The following is a 19,614-nucleotide window of genomic DNA, read 5'->3' on the forward strand; positions in this document are numbered from 1 at the left end:
GGAGGGACCTTCGGGATGGGACAGAGTGTTTGGGTGCAGGAGGGGGGGGTTATAGGATGCTGGCTGTGGGAGGGGGTCAGGGCTGGGGCAGTGGGTTGGGCTGTAGGAGGAGGTAGGGGTGCTAGCTCTGGAAGGAGGGTCAGGCCTGGGGCAGAGTGTTGGGGTGTAGGAGGGGATACAGGGTGCTGGCTCTGGGACGGGGTCAGGGCTGGGACATGGGGTTGGGGTGCAGGAGGGGGTACAGGGTGCTGGCTCTGAGTGGGGGCTCAGGGATGGGGTGTGGCCTGTCACCGGGCAGCACTTATCTCCAGCGGCTCCCAGTCGGTGGTGGGTGCAGCGAGGCTAAGGCAGGCTCTCTGCCTACCTGTGTCCCACACTGCTCCCAGAAAGGGCCAACACATCCATGTGGTCCTGGGGAATGGCGGGGCGCACATGGTTCCAGGCACTGCCCCTCTATGCAAGCACCGCCCCCACAGCTCTCTCAGCCAATGGGAGATGTGGGGGAAGTACTTGCAGGCAGGAGCAGAGTGCAGAGGGAGACCTTCCAGGAGCAGCATGGGGCCGGGGTAGGCAAGGAGTCTGCCTTAGCTGCAGCCACACTGCACTGCCAGAGATTGCGATTGACCGGTTGGTGACCACTGATGTAGAGGAACTTGAATGAATCCAGAGGCGAGTGACAAAAATGATCAAAGGGATGGAATGCAAGCCATGAGCAAAAACTGAGGGAACTGTATATGTTTAGTTTGGAAAAGAAGGGATTAAGAGGGGATATGATAGTGGTCTTCAAATACTTGAAAGGCTGCCATAAAAAAGATGGAGAAAAGATATTCTCTTTTGCTACAGAAGGCAGGACAAGAGCAATGGCATACTACAGCATAGCAGAGTTAGATTAAATCTCAGGGAAAAAAATCTTCCTAACTGTAAGAACAGTCGGACAATGGAACAGATTGCCTTGGGAGGTTGTGGAAGCTTCTTCACTAGAGGTTTTCAAAAGGAGTCTGAATAGCCATCTCTCTTGGATTGTTTAGAAACAACAAATCCTGCATCTTGGCAGTATCTTCTAGCCCTATGATTCTATGGTGGATAACCAGCTGAATATAAAGGTTCCAGTCTGATGCTGTGGCCAAAAGAACTGATGCAATCCTGGGATGCATAAACAGGAGTGTCTTGAGTAGGAGTAGGGAGGTTATTTCATCTCTGTGTTTGACACGGGTGCAACTGCTGCTGGAATATTCTGTCCAGTTCTAATGTCCACAATTCAAGAACGTTGATAAATTGGAAATAGTTTAGAGAAAAGCCAGGAGAGCAATTAAAGGATTAGAAAACATGCCTTATAGTAAAGACTCAAGGAATTCAACCTATTTAGTTTAACAAAGAGACGGTTAATAGGTGCCTTCATTACAGTTTATAATACGAGTGGGTAAACCTTTTGGCCCGAGGGTCACATCTGGGAATAGAAATTGTATGGCGGGCCATGAATGCTCACAAAATTGAGGCTGGGGTGCAAGAGGGGGCGAGGACTTTGGGGTGGGGCCAGAAATAAAGAGTTCAGAGTGTGGGAGAGGGCTCCGGGCTGGGGTGGGGAAGCAGAGTGCTGGGAGGGTGGGGGTTAGGGCTCCGGCTGGAGGTTGCAGGCTCTGGAGTAGGGCTGGGGATGAGAAGTTTGGGGTGCAGGAGGGTGGGAGGGGGATCGGGGCTGGGGCAGGGAGTGGGGAAAGGCTCCAGGGTACAGGCTTCGAGCGGGTGCTTACCTCAAGCGGCTCCCAGAAGAGGCTCCTAAGCAGAGACATGACCAGGCAGCTCTGCATGCTGCCCCATCCACAGGCATCACCCCAGCAGCTCGCATTGGAACACTGGAGGGGACCATTGGAGAGGGGCCATTGGAGTGCGGGGCTATGATGCCCCAGCTGAAGGGCCAGAGAGGGGCCATGCCATGGCTTCTAGGAGCTGTATGGTGCGGCCCCATACCCTGTGCCTTAGCTCGAGCACCGGAGCAGGGCTAGCCCCAGACCCCCCTCCCCAGGAGGAGCTTGCGGGCCAGCTTAAAACGGCTCATGGGGCGTAGTTTGCCCACCCCTAGTTTATAAGTATCTGCATGCAGAACAAATATTTCCTAATGGGCTCTTCAATCTATCAGAGAAAGGTATAACATAATCCAATGGCTGGAAGTTTAAGCTAGACAAATTTAGACTGGAAATAAGACACACAATTTTATTACAGGTGAGAGTAATTAACCATTGGAACAATGTATTAAGGGCCGTGGTGGATTTTCCATCCCTGAGAATTTTTAAATCAAGATTCAATGTTTTTCTAAAAGATCTGCTCTAGGAATTATTTTGGGGAAATTCTATACAGGAGATCAGACTAGATGACAACAGTGGTCCCTTCCGCACTTAGAATCTATGAAGGCCTAAATACCTTTAACAATCTGGGCCTAAGTTTACAAGTAAAGATAAACAAAACAGAGCTTTGGAGCTGTGCGCCAGTTCCGCTCCAGCTCCAGGGAAAAACCTGCAGCTCCATTGCTCCAGAGCTGCTCCGCACTCCAGCTCTGGGCTCTGCTCTGCAACCAAATACTGTTGATCACACTAACAAGTACAAGAGACCTGATTTTATTCTAGTCCCAATGAAACTGAAAACGAACTCCACCCAAGGGAACAGAATTACGCTAACATGAAGCTGGTGTGACAGAAGAATTAGATATATTATTAGAGTTGGTCAAATTTTCATTTTTTTTTTTTAAACAAAAAAGGTTGTTCAGGAAACGTTCATTTTCAAAGAATTTTTTTTAAGTTTTCGTCAAAAATAAGGTGCTTTTCAGAAAAAGCCATGAAAAATTCAGAAACTTTGAAAAAGTAAAATCTTGTTTAGTTTAGCTTATATTTATTATGTATCTATATCTATCTATAGATATAGATATAAAGGTTTAAGAATCCTGTTAAACTGAAAACTGTGGTACAGTCTTAATTATAGTTTTGCTACCCTAGAATATTAAATACTGAGTGTGTTTTTTATTGGGGACTACATAAATTTACCAGATTTTTCACTGTTGCTGTGCAAGATGTTTTATCCTCCTTGTATTTTTTTGTTTTTGATGGCGTTTATTTCCAAGAACCAAAAACCCCTCTGATTTTAGAACACGCCCAAACATCAAAAAAATGCAACAACAATGCACCAAAACAACAAAAAAACCCCTACTGTCTAGTAACACAACACCCACCATGGTTCCAAAGCATAATCTTAGTTTGTTCTCATGCACAACACACAACTGGGATATTACTAACTAACCATAATGTGCCAGCATTTAGAGACTTTTGGGTGGCATAACTGAACCTGAATATCAGACAACATAATATCAATTAAATTCCCTGCATTTACCCATGACAAATTATGCCTCTAGAGTTCACAAGGCAATACTTGATCTGCATTAAAGTTCCAGCTGTGAAATACATTGCTTTGATTTCTGTCAGCACAAAAACAGGACTGAATTTTGCAGTTTTCGTGGAACTGCCTCACCAATTTCATGTTGCGTTAGAAATGATATGCCATTGCAGTTACAAATGCAAATTATATGATCATCCCAAAGAGAAAGTATAATTTCATGCAGGTCACACTTTTGTTATCGACACACACATCTAGTTGGGATCACTTTGTGGTAGCTAGAATAATGATTCTTTATCTGTAAAATACTAATCTTTACTTTGAAACTATAGTACAAGAGGCAGTGACATGTAGTGAACTGAGAATGGAGCTTGGGAGCCAAAAAGAGTTGGATCCTAATCCCGGCTCTGTTACTCACTAATTATATGGCTTTGGGAAAATCAGTGAAGCCAAAATTTTCAAAACTTGGGCCTCTAAAGTTAGACTCTTAAAACCATCTAACTAAATGCCTTGATTTTCAGGGGGAAATCTTTAAACTCTTCTCAGGTCCAACAGAGTTACTTTCAAGAACAGCAATGCACAGAGAGATCTGGAGATCAGATATATTTGCTGAGCCAACTCACTGATTTAACAAGTTTTATACTAAAAGCCACATTTCAAAAGGCACTTGCATGCCTAATATCAGTGTATGCACAAAAAAAGAAAAACAACAAAGGAACAAAAATGCCCCCAATATTTTTCAGACCAGGATACTTACAGTTGATACTTTTAAGCAGATGTAGAGCTACTTTGCCTATATTCAAGTGGCAAGCTATTTCTGCTTACACTCAAGTTCAGAGTAAACAGTAAAAACAAACAGGTACACATCACTTTTTTTTCAGCAGCATATCTATACAGAACAAATGAGTTAGTTGCACACACCTAGTCATGATAGCTATAAGCTGACAACAAATGGAAATTCACCGTCAATCAGTTCTAAGTTCGAGCACTCCTCCAAAGCATCAATATACTTACTCTTTTCCCCCACCACCTCACACCCTCTTGGAAAGCTATACACATTCATTGAACTTTTATTTAATTTTTCTTTTATGTATTCCTTATCCTGCATTTACTTTGTAGATTTATCGACTCCCCCATGCTCTTATTTCAGCCAGTGTTTCTCCAGCCCTCACTTGCATTTCTCTCTCTATCCTGATTTTTCTTCTCTCCATCCTTTATTTTTATGGGTAAGAGGCATTTCCTCCAATCCTCTTATTTTGCCCAGTTACTCTCAGTCACTCATAACCAAGCATTGCATTGACCTTCCCTCTGGAACCTATTCTTGCTGCTCTTTCAGTCAGCCTGAAATGGTTAATACAAGCCATGTTTGAGCCAGTGGCTGAGTGCATTGCCTCTGCAGCACTCGAAGCAAAGGAAGCAAAGGACTTTGCTTGTTCCCTGAACTCTGACAGGCTGCCATCCAACCACCAGTCCAGCTTCTGCTTGTCTCTGCTTCCCTTTCCTTTTTATCTCATATCCTGCTTCTCTAGGCCTCAGTTCCATCCTCATCCCTTTGCTCTCTTTTGGGAATCCATGTATTAGTCTCTGAAAAGGGTGTGTTTTTAGTCCTCATTAAACAAACACATAAGAGGCTTTCCAGCCTTGGCTACTTCACATCATGCTGTGTCATCTTGGCTTTCCCCCATCCTTCTTTCAAGCCACCAAAGGCATCTGAAGCAGCCTCCAATTTGCGTAACATGCACTTCCCTCTCAACCTCCCAAATTCCTGAAGATTCAGTCTGTTCCTTGAGGCATTGCTGTTACAATGAACACACCCCATCCTGTGTTTGGGGCAAGTATGGGGTAGTGTGGCACATTGTGCAGATCAGCATATAGTACATAAATAATAAATATTGTTAATCACAACCACTCATTCTGACCTGCTGCAGTCAAAGGTGCCCAGACCGAACATGACATCACTCATAGGAAAACAAAGGAATTGGATACCTGATCTTCATTGCAGTAATGAGTGCCAAGAGCAATTTAAATTTTGTTGCACAATACAAGGATGGATGATAACTACAATGTTCAAAAAGCAACAACCACAAACCACCCATATCACTTGTAAGTATGTCAGCAAAACTGACATACTTACATGATAGCTGTCTATACTGATTCCTTTCCCTTCTTGGATCCAGATCCAAAGAGGCTTTTTGTTGGTGGTAGGGTTTATTGTTTGTTTGTTTCCATTAATTAAACAGAGACAGATTCACAGTAATTAAGACTGAAGTCTTTCATTTATCAACAAAGTACAGAAAAGACAACACAGATTATACATGTCCCCACTTTGTCCAATGTGCTTCGAAAGCAATATCTGGGAGGCCACCACGAGCGGGTAATTGAATCTCCAGATCGATTGTCCTGGATGTATTTGCTGAGACTGATAACAAGAGCACCAATAATTAGAGGCATTTGTGATGTGGACATATGAACTTATTTCACACAGGACTGAATACCCCTTATATAGTAACTACTTTTCATCACTAACACTCCAGGCTAAGGGAAAAAAAGATTCAGAACAAGAACCCAAGACACTTGTAGAAACAAAGTTAAGCTCCATCTGTTTTTAGTTCAGTACATGCTGAGGGCAGGGCAACATCTGAGAGATCTGAGTAGGAAGTTTGTCACACTGTAATGCAGGAACACTCCAATCATTTCAGGTCATTACCAGCTTGGTAGTTTTAAATTGCCATTTTCAGGAACTGTTTTCAACAAAAAAGTATTGTTGAGCTTTCCTATGGTACAGTTAGGCTGTTCCATTGTTTTACCATGACACCACCGAGCAGCATAACCACCTAATATCACATCTAACAACATAAAAGACACAGAAGAAACATTTCAACTCCAGCTGCACCTCAGGAAAATGGAGAAAATTCTCTGCCATCAAAAGAAAGTGCAGCCCATTCTGAGCAGCTCATCCCAAAAATGATTTATAAAATGGAGCATCTGACTTTTTAAAATAGTGAATGTACCAGTTGCACCCACCTTCTTTTTCACCCCTAACCTCCACTTGATACTTGCTATTTCAAATCCTTTACGGAAGCACTCCTGAAAAGGACACTTAATCCAGAAAGTTTATTCAAAAAAGCTTCTATATCTTCATATGTTATTAAAACAAACATCTTAGAATGTTATTAAAAACAACACTTAATCCTCAAAGTTTATCCAAAAAGGTTTTTATAGTCTTATCTGTTATTAAAACATTTAAGACGACGTTGTCTGCAATATGCCAGCTGTTGAGACAGACGAGTAGTGAAGATTTATATACAGTACTTTTCAGTTTGAAACTGATTTAAAAATGTAGTTAAAAATGGATGACACTGACCTGAGACCATAGAGGACTGTTCCATCTGGATGCAAGCGAATCATTCTGTTCTTCACAGTGACCCCATGTACAAATGATTTCTTGTCATTCAAGAAGTAGGTATCAGGAACCCAAAGCTGATCAGCTACTCTATTGTCCAGCGTAAGATTTAAAGGTATTACATTATAGGACAGCCTCTTATCCCTCCATGCTTGCTGAAAGTACATTGTCAAAGTATAGTCCTGCAATATTAAAAATAGAATCATTATTCGCACTGAAACAGACTATATACGTAGGCATATACCGCAACTATATTAAAATGCAGCTTATACTCTGTGGCAACATTTGTGCACAGAAACTTCAGCTTTGTATTTTCACAGGTTGTTTATTTACGTGTATATATAGAGGAAAAGACTACGCGCATTCTTAATAATAGGGATTGGAATACAGGTAGACTGGGGTATTACCCAATGTTACTGAAATGAATTTGAGGGCCTATTAAAAATTTTAACCCTTTTTGACACTGCTGTTTGAAGTTTCTCTACAATTTATGGAAAATAAACTCAAGGAGTTCTACAAGTCTTCGTTTTCTAGAACACAGGAAATTCCGAGATTCCAAAACATGGAATCGGAGCCAAATTATGTGTTGACTTTTTATTCCATGATTTCTGCTGAATTCAATAGTGTAACAAGGAATGTGTGTCACCTCAGAACCAGGCCCTGTATGTCTTCCTAAAAATACAACCAACCCCTTTTACAATCTTTTCTACATGAAAAACGCGTTCGACCCTGTTAGCTTTCATTAAGGGCACTAAAACAACAAGAAAGACTCCTAGCCCCAATTTCAAAGAGTTTTATTTAAATCAGGATGGATAAAAATCAATAATTTTTAATGGATTTTTTAAAATCTAAATCGGATTTTTTTTGATAAAATGGTTTTTGAGGAAAAAACCTATCCAAAGATATTTTTAATTAAGATACATTATGGCTCTAAGATATCTCATCATGAAATAGGAATTATACATTCTAATTCTATAGTATGAGACAATATATTCATGTAATGTTTAAGAAAAGTTTTGTAAATGAGTTATAGTTCATGGATTAGAGACCCAATCTTATGGGGTTTCAGGGGCTTCTGTATAGATTATTTAGGTTAATCTTTCTATCTGGCCAATGGGACTCGGTTCTCAGACTCTAGAAGATACCATCAGAGATGCTTAATTTTGCAGTTCTCAAACTGTGGATTTGTGTCTCCGGAGATAACATGCTTGTTAACAGCAAAAATGTTTTTAAATAAATAATATATAGAGGTGAGAAATAAGAGACCTCAACTCTATTGTCCCTCTGCAAATTTGTGTATACGGAGCCAATCCCTTGCCTCGCTCTAAAAGTGCAAAGTTTCAAAAAGTTCAGTGAATAGAAAATCATTGGGGGTGGAATAGACCTGGACAAGAAGAAGAAGTCTGGAGATAAATGCAAGAAGGAAGGGACAGGCAGTAGAAACAAAAGTGAAACTGTTTGAGCAGCATATTCCAGGAGTCTTGAGGTCTTTCTGAGCGTAGCCTTCATTGATTTGAGATCTACCATATCATTCTCTCACTAGAAGGAAAAATACAATGGCAGCAGGCCATAAAACAGATCCAGTTTGGGAATATTTTAATGAAGTTCCTCTACCTGTGGGTAAGACAGGCATGTGTGCAAAATGCAAACAGGCCTGGTTTCCCAAATGAACAACATCATGAGAAATGTTCCTTATGAGGGGGAAGCTTCATTGAAGATGATGAAAGGAACATGTCTGAACATGCAGGATCTTCAGGTTGGTAAACTTTTTTATTTCATACTTCTTTCTTAAGGAATGCCTGTCTTCCTTCTGGACTATTCTTGAATTCTCATGTTTGAGCAAAAAAAATATAGTTGTTACTCTATGGTACTATTATTTTAGATGCAGTTGTGATAAAAAAATAAATAGCTGAAATAGGCAGATGTTCCTTTTACAATTGCACCTTTAAATTAGTACTGAGTGTCAATGAATGCAATGAGTAATACTAAATGAGCAGTATGGTAATAATAATTAAATAACTGCATTGACTTATTTTGTTTAGGAGAATCCATCCTCAGCATACAGGATTCTGAAGACTATTCATCTTCAAGATCACCATCATTTTCTATAGCTTCAGAGTTATCTGCCAATGATGATGTTTCAGTCACATCACGTATATCACAAAGCCACAGTAGCAAGAAGAAGAAAAAAATCTCCATCCAGAAACAACTATAGATAAATTTGTGATAAGAACCAGCAAATTACAAAAAGAAGTAATCGATAAAAAAAATTGCCCAGTTTGTTTATGCAACAAATTTTCATTTCTGTATGATTGAGAACCCCCGCTTCATTAACATGGTTCAGTCATTAAGACCAGGATACAGTCCATTCAACAGAGCAGATGTCACAGGCAAATTGCTGGATAAAGTGTATGAAAGAGAAATTGAGCAGTGTGCAAAAGGTCTAGATGGTGAAATTGTTAACCTGAGTCTTGATGGGTGGGAGCAATGTCCACAATGATCCTGTTGTATATGCTTGCGTGACAACAGAAGAAGGGAATGTCTTCCTTACAGAAACAACTGATATATCAGGAAATGCACACACAGCAAAATACTTCCATGAAATAGCAGTAAAAGCTATAATAAACTCTGAAGAAAAATTCAAATGTCTAGTACATAGCTTGGTTACAGACAATGATGCAAATGTATCCAAGATGAGAAGAAATTTAGAAGAGAGTGAAGAGAGTCCCAAGGTAATAACATACGGTTGCATTGCTCATTTGATGCACCTCCTAGCCAAAGACTTCAGTGTTCCAGAAATAAAGGCTAATGTTGAAATTGCAAAATACTTTTGTAACAACCACTTTGCAGCAGTTGCTCTGAAAAAAGTGGGAGGAACCAAGCTAACTCTCCCACAAGACGTGCAATGGAACTCAGCAATGGACTGTTTTGAGTACTATATTAAGAACTGGCCAAATCTGACGACAGTTTGTGAACAAAATTGTGAAAAAATAGATGGCACTGTCACAGCCAAAGTTCTCAACATTGGGCTTAAGAGAAATGTTGAACACATGCTGAGTACCCTGAAGACTACTTCTGTAGCCCTGAACAAAATGCAGGGAAATAGCTGCTTTATTGCTGATGCTGTTGAAATTTGGAAGGAACTAAGAGAAATCTTAAAAAGAGAAATATGCAGTGACAGAGTTAAACTATAAGCATTAAAAAAACGAAAGGGACAAGCATGATCTCCAGCTCATTTTCTTGCAAATATTCTCAATACTCAGTACCAAGGTCAAACCCTAACTGCTGAAGAAGAGGAGTTGGCTATGAATGGACATCCAGCAATCATCCCTCCATAATGCCAACTATAATAAACTTCAGAACTAAGTGTGAACCATTCAAGCCATATATGTTTGCTGACGACGTTTTAAAGACCGTCACACCAGTGAACTGGTAGAAGTCACTTAAGCACTTGCATTCAGAGACTGTTGAAGTGATAATCTCACTTTTAACAGCAGTAGCTTCTTCTGCCTGTGTAGAAAGAATATCTTCCTCCTTTGGACTAATTCATTCCAAATTGAGAAATCATTTGGGACCCGGAAAAGCAGGAAAGATTGTTTTTCTTTTCCAGATTATGAACAAACAGGAAAATGAAGGTGAAGACGACTGAGTTAGCTGCAGAAACCAATATTTTAAGTTGCTCTTGTTGACCTGGCTGACATAGTCAATTTAATTTTTCTTAATATTTCATTTAACTATTTTAGTTAAAAACAATTTTAACAAAAACAAACCTGATTTTAAAAAACTTGAATGTTTAACTAAATCAAAAATTCATATGCTTATTTTGTTAAAATATGTTTGCTGTTGAAGAAAAAAATCCAGAATACATAATGTTGGTGTTTTAGTTAAATAAAATAATTTAAATGTCTGTCTGGTGATGTTCTCCTCCTAATACAGCATGGCAAGAAAATCCTCCAAACATTAACGATTAACCTGTTGAACTGGAGATTGTTCACTTCCCAAAGACTTCATAAAAATCTGCTTCAATTATCTTTGGTAAATGAAATAACCAAATAATCATTCATTTTCTAATGTAGCTGTAAAACTAATCTGAAAACTTTTCAAAATAAATCACTTTAAAAATGTATAGTGTGTACTTTCTAAAAATGAAACCTACACCTATATCTGAGTTGTGAAGAATATGTATTACGGTTATAACAACCAACAAGAATGCACTTTTATAAAGAAATCCATGATTAAATCGAGTCTTCCTGACTAGTGATTTAAATCACGATTTAAATCAATTTTATTTAAATCAAACCCAACCTGATTTATATATTTAATGTTATGGATTGAGTAAGTCTCATTTAGTTCAATAGGACTATTCATAGTGTATAACATTACACACATGTATATGTCTTTGCAGGTTTAGGAACCAATTGACTTTGAATCAGGCTCTTTATGAATATTTTGGAGCTGTGCTGGTCTTTTGATAATTGAGCAGAGAATATACTTGTAAGTGAATCACTGTGAATTGTTAAACAAAAGAGGAACTATATTAAGTATATATTGTATATTTTATTACACATAACACTTTTCACTCCATAGACAATACCTAGTACAGATACACAGTCTCTCTCTGACTGTCCATGGAACAATGACTGTAAAATAATGCCAGAGACAGGCAGCCTTCATTTTCAAACTACCAGAAGAGGCACAATGGCATCACTTTAATTTTCGATGAGATCAGAAGGCAGCTCACAGTGTTTTGTTTGAGTATTCCTATTTAATATGATCTGCATTGCTTTGTGACAATTGTTAGTGTAAGAAATATGATTATTGTCCCTTTTAGCAGATGCAGTCAATAAAGCTGTTTTGATTATGAACACCCAGTCAGTCAGAGAATTTATTAGTTTCTGAGAGCTTGTATCTATCCATCAGCCTGAGAAAAGATTCATATGCCCCAAACTATCTTATTTTGAATAGGTGATTGTTTATTGTGACTGTGCCTCACATGTTAACTTTCACCATCTGTCTGCTAACACAGAGAAACTTAGAGATACACTTGGACAAACACAAGTTACTCTGCAAATTGCTACACTAATTCCCAATTAATTTACTTTGTAGCTACACTTCACAGCTACTGTCCAGATGGCAAGAGACTATGGTTGAGAATGGAAACTAGTGCCACAGTAGACAGATGAAAGAATTACACTCCCCTGCCCCCCGGAAACTCCCTAATAAAGTTTTCTGTAATTTAGCAGCACTGAAATTAACCTCTCTCAGGACTGTCAAGGGTGCATGAGATTTCTCTTTTGAAATACTCACAGGCACACTCTATGACAGAACAGGCAAGAAAAATTCCTCACAAAACACAAAAATGGAGGTCTATTAACATTTTTCCCTCTCCCACATTTGCCACTTCCAGTTTTACTGTTTAAGGGACAAGCTTTCAAAGGACACGTGAAAATACGCTTGTGATGTGGGCACTCCCCAAAACTCACATTTAAAATAAATACTTCGCATTTCTAGAAATCCCACCTTCAGATGGGGAAACAGACAAAGAAGTTAACTGACTTCTTCAGGGTTACACAGCAAGTCCAGAGCAGAATTGTAAATGAAACCCTAATCTGACTTCCTGATTCCTAATCCCAGGCTTGACCCATTAGACTTTTTCTTCTGCTAATCTTTCCACACAGAGATCAGATTTGTGTGTGCAATTATTGACTTGATTATGAAAACAGGTCAACATGCAAATACATGCATTTTGAAGATATGACAGGAACAGTTTTTTGCTTTTTTCAACTTCCATTTCCACTCACTGAACTAGTGGAATGATACTTAAAATACAATATTTGAAAGTTAGCTGATCCGGCTTCTCTTGCAGTGCACAAGTCAATGTATTTGAGGTAGGATAAACTCTCACTTTTTTGTAAAGAGAAAGAAACATCCTCTATAGCACAGAAACTCTGGTTGAATGAATGATTCCATTTCTGTTCCCAGTAGAGTCCATCAAGGAGAGGTTTTTAATGCTTTTTTTTCAGTCTTTCTTCCTATCTGGTTAAAAGCACGCTCTGAGTCAGAATGATATTAATAGCCTTGCTTTCCCTTCCACATATAACGGAATAGTGAAACTTTCATACAGTCCTCTTCCCGCTGTGTTCTACATTTACAGATGAACAGGCCTTTTAGCCTAAATTCTTAGTTCTGGGTTTTACATTTCTCCTGTTGCTGGAATCACATATACCTGAAAAAACAAGAAATATGTTCCTGTGCACCCTTCATTGCTTTGTTTGGTAAGAAGTCACCTAATATTAATGGAGACATGCATTCCTGTACTAAGGACCATGCAAGTAGGTAAGTGAAGAAGGAATTTTCAATCATTTTGTTATAAAATGTGTTTCCCTTTAAAAACGTTAAACCTATCCATACAGTCTGTTAATGATATTACATGTGAAAAAGCCTTTTTTAAAAAAAATCAAAATGTTTTTCTTAGTTCACCATAAAAGATTCAAGTCCTTAAAAACAGGATTGCAGTATTACGTTAACTATTTTATTCTTTGGTTTACTACCAAATCTGCAAAATTTGTCCCATAACCAGACATCAAAAGCTGTTTAGTTATGCATTGCCAGTAAGAAAATGTATTACTCTTCATTACAGTAACATAACAGCCCATTTCTAAGTTTATGAGCCATAGCTAACTCTCCTCCAATGCCCTTAGAAAATCAGGAATAGTGAATTCGATGCATGTTCTAAATTATGACCTACATGTACTGATATATCTTTCCCTGCCAATTACCCACATAACATTAACAAAGAACAACTTTCCTTCTTTATGTTCAACAGAGGAGATGGGCCTTCCTCTAACTGAGTTGAAAACCTGGAATCTGAACAACTCCAAAGTTCCAAACTCTTTGGAGTTGATGCTCTGATGCAGCTCATCAGAAAGACAGGCCCATGCCATTTGGGTTTTGTCTACATGGTACTGCAGTGCAAATTAGAGGGGCACATTTTCTAGAGCAGTAGTTCTCAAAGTCGGACTGCTGCTTGTTCAGGGAAAGCCCCTGGCGGGCCAGGCCAGTTTGTTTACCTGCCACGTCCACAGGTTTGGCCGATCACGGTTCCCACTGGCCACAGTTCATCCCTCCAGGCTGCCTATCCTGGTGCATTTGGTTTATATGTCTACATGTTTTTTGGAAAACAGACTAACGAGTATTGCTTTTGTTATGACATAACCTGCTCCAGAACCCATCAATAATTTGAGGTGAGGACAAAAACTTTCTTTGTTAGAAGTGACAGGAAAAAGAGATGGTAGACACCTTAAATAAAGATACAGCAAAATGCCTGTAGTATATACTTTTATGAAACATCTGTATGGTAGTGCCACCAGCTGCCAGTGCTCCAGGCAGCGCAGTAAGGGGACAGGGAGCAGGGCGGGTTGTATAGAGGGCAGGGGAGTTTGGGATGGTGGTCAGGGAGCAGGGGTGTGGATAGGGGTCAGGGCAGTCAAAGGGCAGGGAACAGGGCTGAAAGGTGGCAGGGGTCCTGGGGTGCAGTCAGGAAGGAGGGGCGGTGTTATAACCTTATTCCCAGATTCTGGACCTTAGCGTCCAAAATTTGGGGGTTAGCATGAAAACCTCCAAGCTTAGTTACCAGCTTGGACCTGGTACTGCTGCCACCACCCAAAAAATTAGAGTGTTTTGGGGCACTCTGGTCCCCCTGAAAAACCTTCCCTGGGGACCACAAGACCCAAATCCCTTGAGTCTCACAACAAAGGGAAATAATCCTGATTCCCTTCCCCCCTCCAGGTGCTCCTGGAGAGATACACAGACACAAGCTCTGTGAAACTACGCAGAGTGAGTCCCCCTCTCCGTTCCCAATCCTGGAACAAAAGCACTTTCCTCTTCACCCAGAGGAAATGCAAAATCAGGCTAGCAATCCAACACACAGCTTTCCCCTGATTTCTTCCTCCCACCAATTCCCTGGTGAGTACAGACTTAATTTCCCTGAAGTAAAGAAAAACTCCAACAGGTCTTAAAAGAAAACTTTATATAAAAAAGAAAGAAAAAATACAAATGTTCTCTCTGTATTAAGATGATACAACACAGGGTCAATTGCTTAAAAGAATATTGAATAAACAGCCTTATTCAAAAAGAATACAAATCAAATCACTCCAGCACTTATATTCATGCAAATACCAAAGAAAAGAAACCATAGAACTTACTATCTGATCTCTTTGTCCTTACACTTAGAAACAGAAGACTAGAAAATAGAACTACTTCTCCACAGCTCAGAGGAAACAGGCAGACAGACAAAAGACTCAGAGACACACTTCCCTCCACCCAAAGTTGAAAAAATCCGGTTTCCTGATTGGTTCTCTGGTCAGGTGTTTCAGGTGAAAGAGACATTAACCCTTAGCTATCTGTTTATGACACGCCCCCCAAATTGCAGACAGTGGGGAAGCTCACTGGCGGCAATTTCCTTCTAGAACTTGAAAATAAACAGATTAATACAACACATGCACCTTTACATATACTACTAAGTATATAACTAACAGACTTTTACATTTTAAGAACACTTTTTAACTACTGGATTCTGGGAAACTCTCACGGGAGAGTGCATCAGCAACTTTGTTAGAAGCTCCTGTGATGTGTTGAATTTCAAAATCAAAATCTTGGAGAGCTAAACTCCAACGAAGAAGTTTCTTGTTGTTCCCCTTGGCAGTATGAAGCCACTTTAGTGCAGCATGGTCAGTTTGTAGTTGGAACCGCCGTCCCCAAACATATGGGCGTAGCTTTTCCAGGGCGTACACAATGGCATAGCATTCCTTTTCACTGACTGACCAGTGACTTTCCCTCTCAGACAGTTTCTTGCTGAGAAACACGACAGGATGGAAGTTGTGATCTGTTGCTTCCTGCATGAGTACTGCTCCTATACCACGCTCAGATGCATCTGTGGTTACTAGGAATGGTTTGTCAAAATCCGGAGCCCTGAGTACAGGGTTAGACATGAGTGTTGCCTTAAGCTGGGTAAAGGCTTTTTGACACTCATTAGTCCACTTAACGGCATTTGGCTGGGTCTTTTTGGTCAAGTCGGTCAATGGGGCAGCGATTTGGCTGTAGTGTGGTACAAATCGCCTGTAGTATCCGGCCAAGCCTAAGAAGGATTGGACCTGTTTTTTTGACCTTGGGACAGGCCACTTTTGGATAGCATCCACCTTGGCCTGTAGGGGGTTTATGGTTCCTCGACCCACCTGGTGCCCCAGGTAAGTCACTCTGTTTTGGCCTATTTGACACTTTTTGGCCTTAACAGTTAGTCCTGCCTGCCTGATGCGCTCAAAGACCTTTTCCAGGTGGAGTAGGTGTTCGGGCCAGGAGTCTGAAAAAATGGCCACATCATCGAGGTAGGCAACTGCAAATTCTCCCAGTCCAGCTAGTAGACCGTCTACCAGCCTCTGGAAGGTGGCGGGTGCATTTCGAAGGCCGAAAGGAAGGACATTGAATTCATACACCCCCGCATGGGTGACGAATGCTGACCTCTCCTTGGCAGGTTCATGTAGCGGTACTTGCCAGTACCCCTTGGTTAAGTCTATTGTAGAGATGAACTGGGCACGTCCCAACTTTTCCAATAGCTCATCAGTACGTGGCATTGGATAGTTGTCCGGACGAGTTACAGCATTTAGCTTACGGTAGTCCACGCAGAAGCGTATTTCCCCATCTGGTTTGGGTACCAGAACCACTGGAGATGCCCATGCACTGGTAGATGGGCGGATTATACCCATCTGTAGCATGTTCTGGATCTCCCGTTCTATAGCAGCTTGGGCATGAGGAGACACCCGGTAGGGTGGGGTTCTGATTGGGTGAGCATTACCTGTATCAATGGAGTGGTATGCCCGTTCAGTCCGTCCTGGGGTGGCTGAGAACAATGGGGCGAAGCTAGTGCACAGCTCCTTGATTTGTTGCCGCTGCAGACGTTCCAGGGTGGTTGAGAGGTTCACCTCTTCCACGCCACCGTCTTTTTTCCCGTCGTAGTAGACACCGTCAGGCCACTCAGCATCATCTCCCTGGACTGTAAACTGACAAACCTGTAAGTCTCTGGAATAGAAAGGCTTGAGAGAATTAACATGGTACACTTTAGGCTTTAGTGAGGAATTGGGAAATGCTATGAGGTAGTTTACAGCTCCCAGGCGCTCTTGGACCGTGAATGGCCCTTCCCATGATGCTTCCATCTTATGGGCCTGTTGCGCCTTCAAGACCATAACCTGGTCTCCTACCTTGAAGGAACGTTCTCTGGCATGTCTGTCATACCAGGCCTTTTGCTCTTCTTGAGCATCCTTTAGGTTCTCTCTAGCAAGGGCTAAAGAGTGTCGGAGGGTGCTTTGTAGGTTGCTTACAAAGTCCAGAATGTTAGTTCCTGGAGAAGGCATAAACCCCTCCCATTGCTGCTTCACCAACTGTAATGGCCCCTTAACCTCGTGACCATACACAAGTTCAAATGGTGAAAACCCTAAACTGGGATGTGGTACAGCCCTGTAGGCAAACAGCAACTGCTGCAACACTAGGTTCCAATTATTGGAGAATTCGTTGATGAATTTTCTTATCATGGCCCCCAAAGTTCCATTGAACCTTTCCACCAGGCCATTGGTTTGATGGTGGTACGGGGTGGCAACCAAGTGATTCACCCCATGAGTTTCCCACAGTTTTTCCATGGTCCCTGCCAGGAAATTAGACCCTGAATCTGTAAGGATGTCAGAGGGCCAACCTACCCTGGCAAAGATGTCTGTTAGGGCCAGGCACACAGTGTTAGCCCTGGTGTTGCCTAGAGCTACTGCTTCTGGCCATCGGGTAGCAAAGTCCACTAAAGTCAGTACATACTGCTTTCCTCTGGGCGTCTTTTTTGGGAAAGGGCCCAGAATATCCACAGCTACTCGCTGAAATGGGACCTCAATTATGGGGAGTGGCTGGAGAGGGGCCTTGACCTGATCTTGAGGCTTACCCACTCTTTGGCATACCTCACAAGACCGGACATACTTGGCAACATCCTTGCCCATCCCCTCCCAGTGGAAGGACTTCCCCAACCGGTCCTTGGTTCTGTTCACCCCAGCATGGCCACTGGGATGATCATGGGCTAAGCTTAAGAGCTTCCCCCGGTACTTAGTTGGAACCACCAACTGTTTTTGCGGCTGCCATTCTTCCCGGTGTCCACCAGAAAGAATTTCCTTGTATAAAAGTCCTTGGTCTATAACAAACCGGGATCGATTAGAAGAGCTGAGAGGCGGTGGGGTGCTCCGTGCCGCCGCCCACGCTTTCTGAAGGCTGTCATCTGCTTCCTGCTCAGTCTGGAACTGTTGCCTTGAGGCTGGGGTTACCAGTTCTTTCTCAGACTGTGGACTTGGGCTTGGTCCCTCTGGAAGCGATGTAGGTGATGGGGTTGTTTCCGTTGCTGGTGAACCGCTCTCCGCTGGTGCACCTGAGGGTATTTCAGGCTCTGGCTGAGCCTTTTGGGTATGGCTGTCGTGTGTTTCTGCCAGTTCTGGCTCGCTGGCGCCCTCTGGCGTTGAGGTTGAAGATGTGGTTGCACTTGCTGGTGCTGGTTGCTGTTCCAGTTCCGGGCCTGGGACTGGAGGTGCTGTGGCTGTTTCAGTGGTAGGCATGGAATCAGGGTCCACTACCTCTGTCTGGGTTTCTGGTAACACAGACGGGGCCTCTGTGGACGGCTCAGGAACAGGAATGGGTCTGGAAGCTTGCCTGGTTTGGCTACGTGTAACCATTCCCACTCTCTTGGCCCGCCTCACCTGGTTGGCCAAGTCTTCCCCCAGTAGCATGGGGATAGGATAATTGTCATAGACTGCAAAAGTCCACATTCCTGACCAGCCTTTGTACTGGACAGGCAGTTGAGCTGTAGGCAAGTCTACAGCTTGTGACATGAAGGGGTAAATTGTAACTTTGGCCTTTGGGTTGATGAATTTGGGGTCAACGAAGGATTGGTGGATAGCTGACACTTGTGCCCCCGTGTCTCTCCACGCAGTAACCTTCTTTCCGCCCACTCTCAAATTTTCCCTTCGCTCCAAGGGTATTTGAGAGGCATCCGGGCCTGGGGATCTTTGGTGTGATGGTGGTGTAATGAATTGCACTCGCATGGTGTTCTTGGGACAGTTGGCCTTGATATGTCCCGGTTCATTACACTTAAAGCATCTTCCATCTGATGGGTCACTGGGCCGAGGTGAGTTACTGGAGACTGGTGAGGTTGAAGAGTAGGGTATCTGTGGCTTTACTTGGGTGGTATGTAGGGTCTTTGGCTGTCCTCGGTTGTAGGGTTTATGGTCTGTGTGCCCCCTGGGGTAATCGTTCCCCTTGACAGTAGCTTTTTTGCTTTCTGCCAGTTCCATCCATTTGGCTCCAATCTCCCCCGCCTCAGCGATAGTTTTGGGATTTCTATCTTGTATGTACCGTGTGATGTCTTCAGGAACACCATCCAAGAACTGCTCCATTTGTATGAGGAGGTTCACTTCTTCCAAGGTTTGAATGTTGTTTCCTGTTAACCAGGCCTCATAGTTTTTTGCAATGTAGTAGGCGTGTTTGGGAAATGACACCTCTGGTTTCCACTTTTGGGTTCTGAAGCGCCGACGGGCATGATCTGGGGTTATCCCCATCCTGTATCTGGCCTTGGTTTGAAAAAGTTTATAGTCATTCATTTGCGGCTTGGGCATTTCAGCTGCCACCTCTGCTAAAGGTCCACTGAGTTGTGGCCTTAATTCCACCATGTACTGGTCTTCGGGGATGTTGTACCCAAGACAGGCTCTTTCAAAATTTTCCAAGAAGGCCTCGGTGTCATCACCTGCCTTGTAGGT

General features: G+C 42.1%; 1 protein-coding gene across 7 annotated transcripts in view; it reads right to left on the reverse strand.

Annotated features, from left to right (window-relative positions):
- GABRB2 (gamma-aminobutyric acid type A receptor beta2 subunit) overlaps positions 1-19,614 on the reverse strand; it is a 278,489-nt gene that overhangs the window by 147,543 nt on the left and 111,332 nt on the right. For 6 of the 7 annotated variants that reach the window (XR_004001666.1, XR_004001665.1, XM_030573200.1 and 3 more), the window contains exon 4: positions 6,746-6,966. Coding sequence is in view for 5 of the 7 variants with exons in the window: in XM_030573200.1 (XP_030429060.1) it covers positions 6,746-6,966 (221 nt within the window). In the remaining 2 variants the exon portion in view is untranslated. Of the gene's footprint in view, positions 1-6,745; positions 6,967-11,199; positions 11,204-19,614 lie in introns of those variants that run through there. The other variant, XM_030573205.1, reaches the window with a different exon arrangement.

Source organism: Gopherus evgoodei, chromosome 8 (assembly GCF_007399415.2).
Source record: "Gopherus evgoodei ecotype Sinaloan lineage chromosome 8, rGopEvg1_v1.p, whole genome shotgun sequence".
Taxonomy (NCBI): Eukaryota; Metazoa; Chordata; order Testudines; family Testudinidae; genus Gopherus; species Gopherus evgoodei.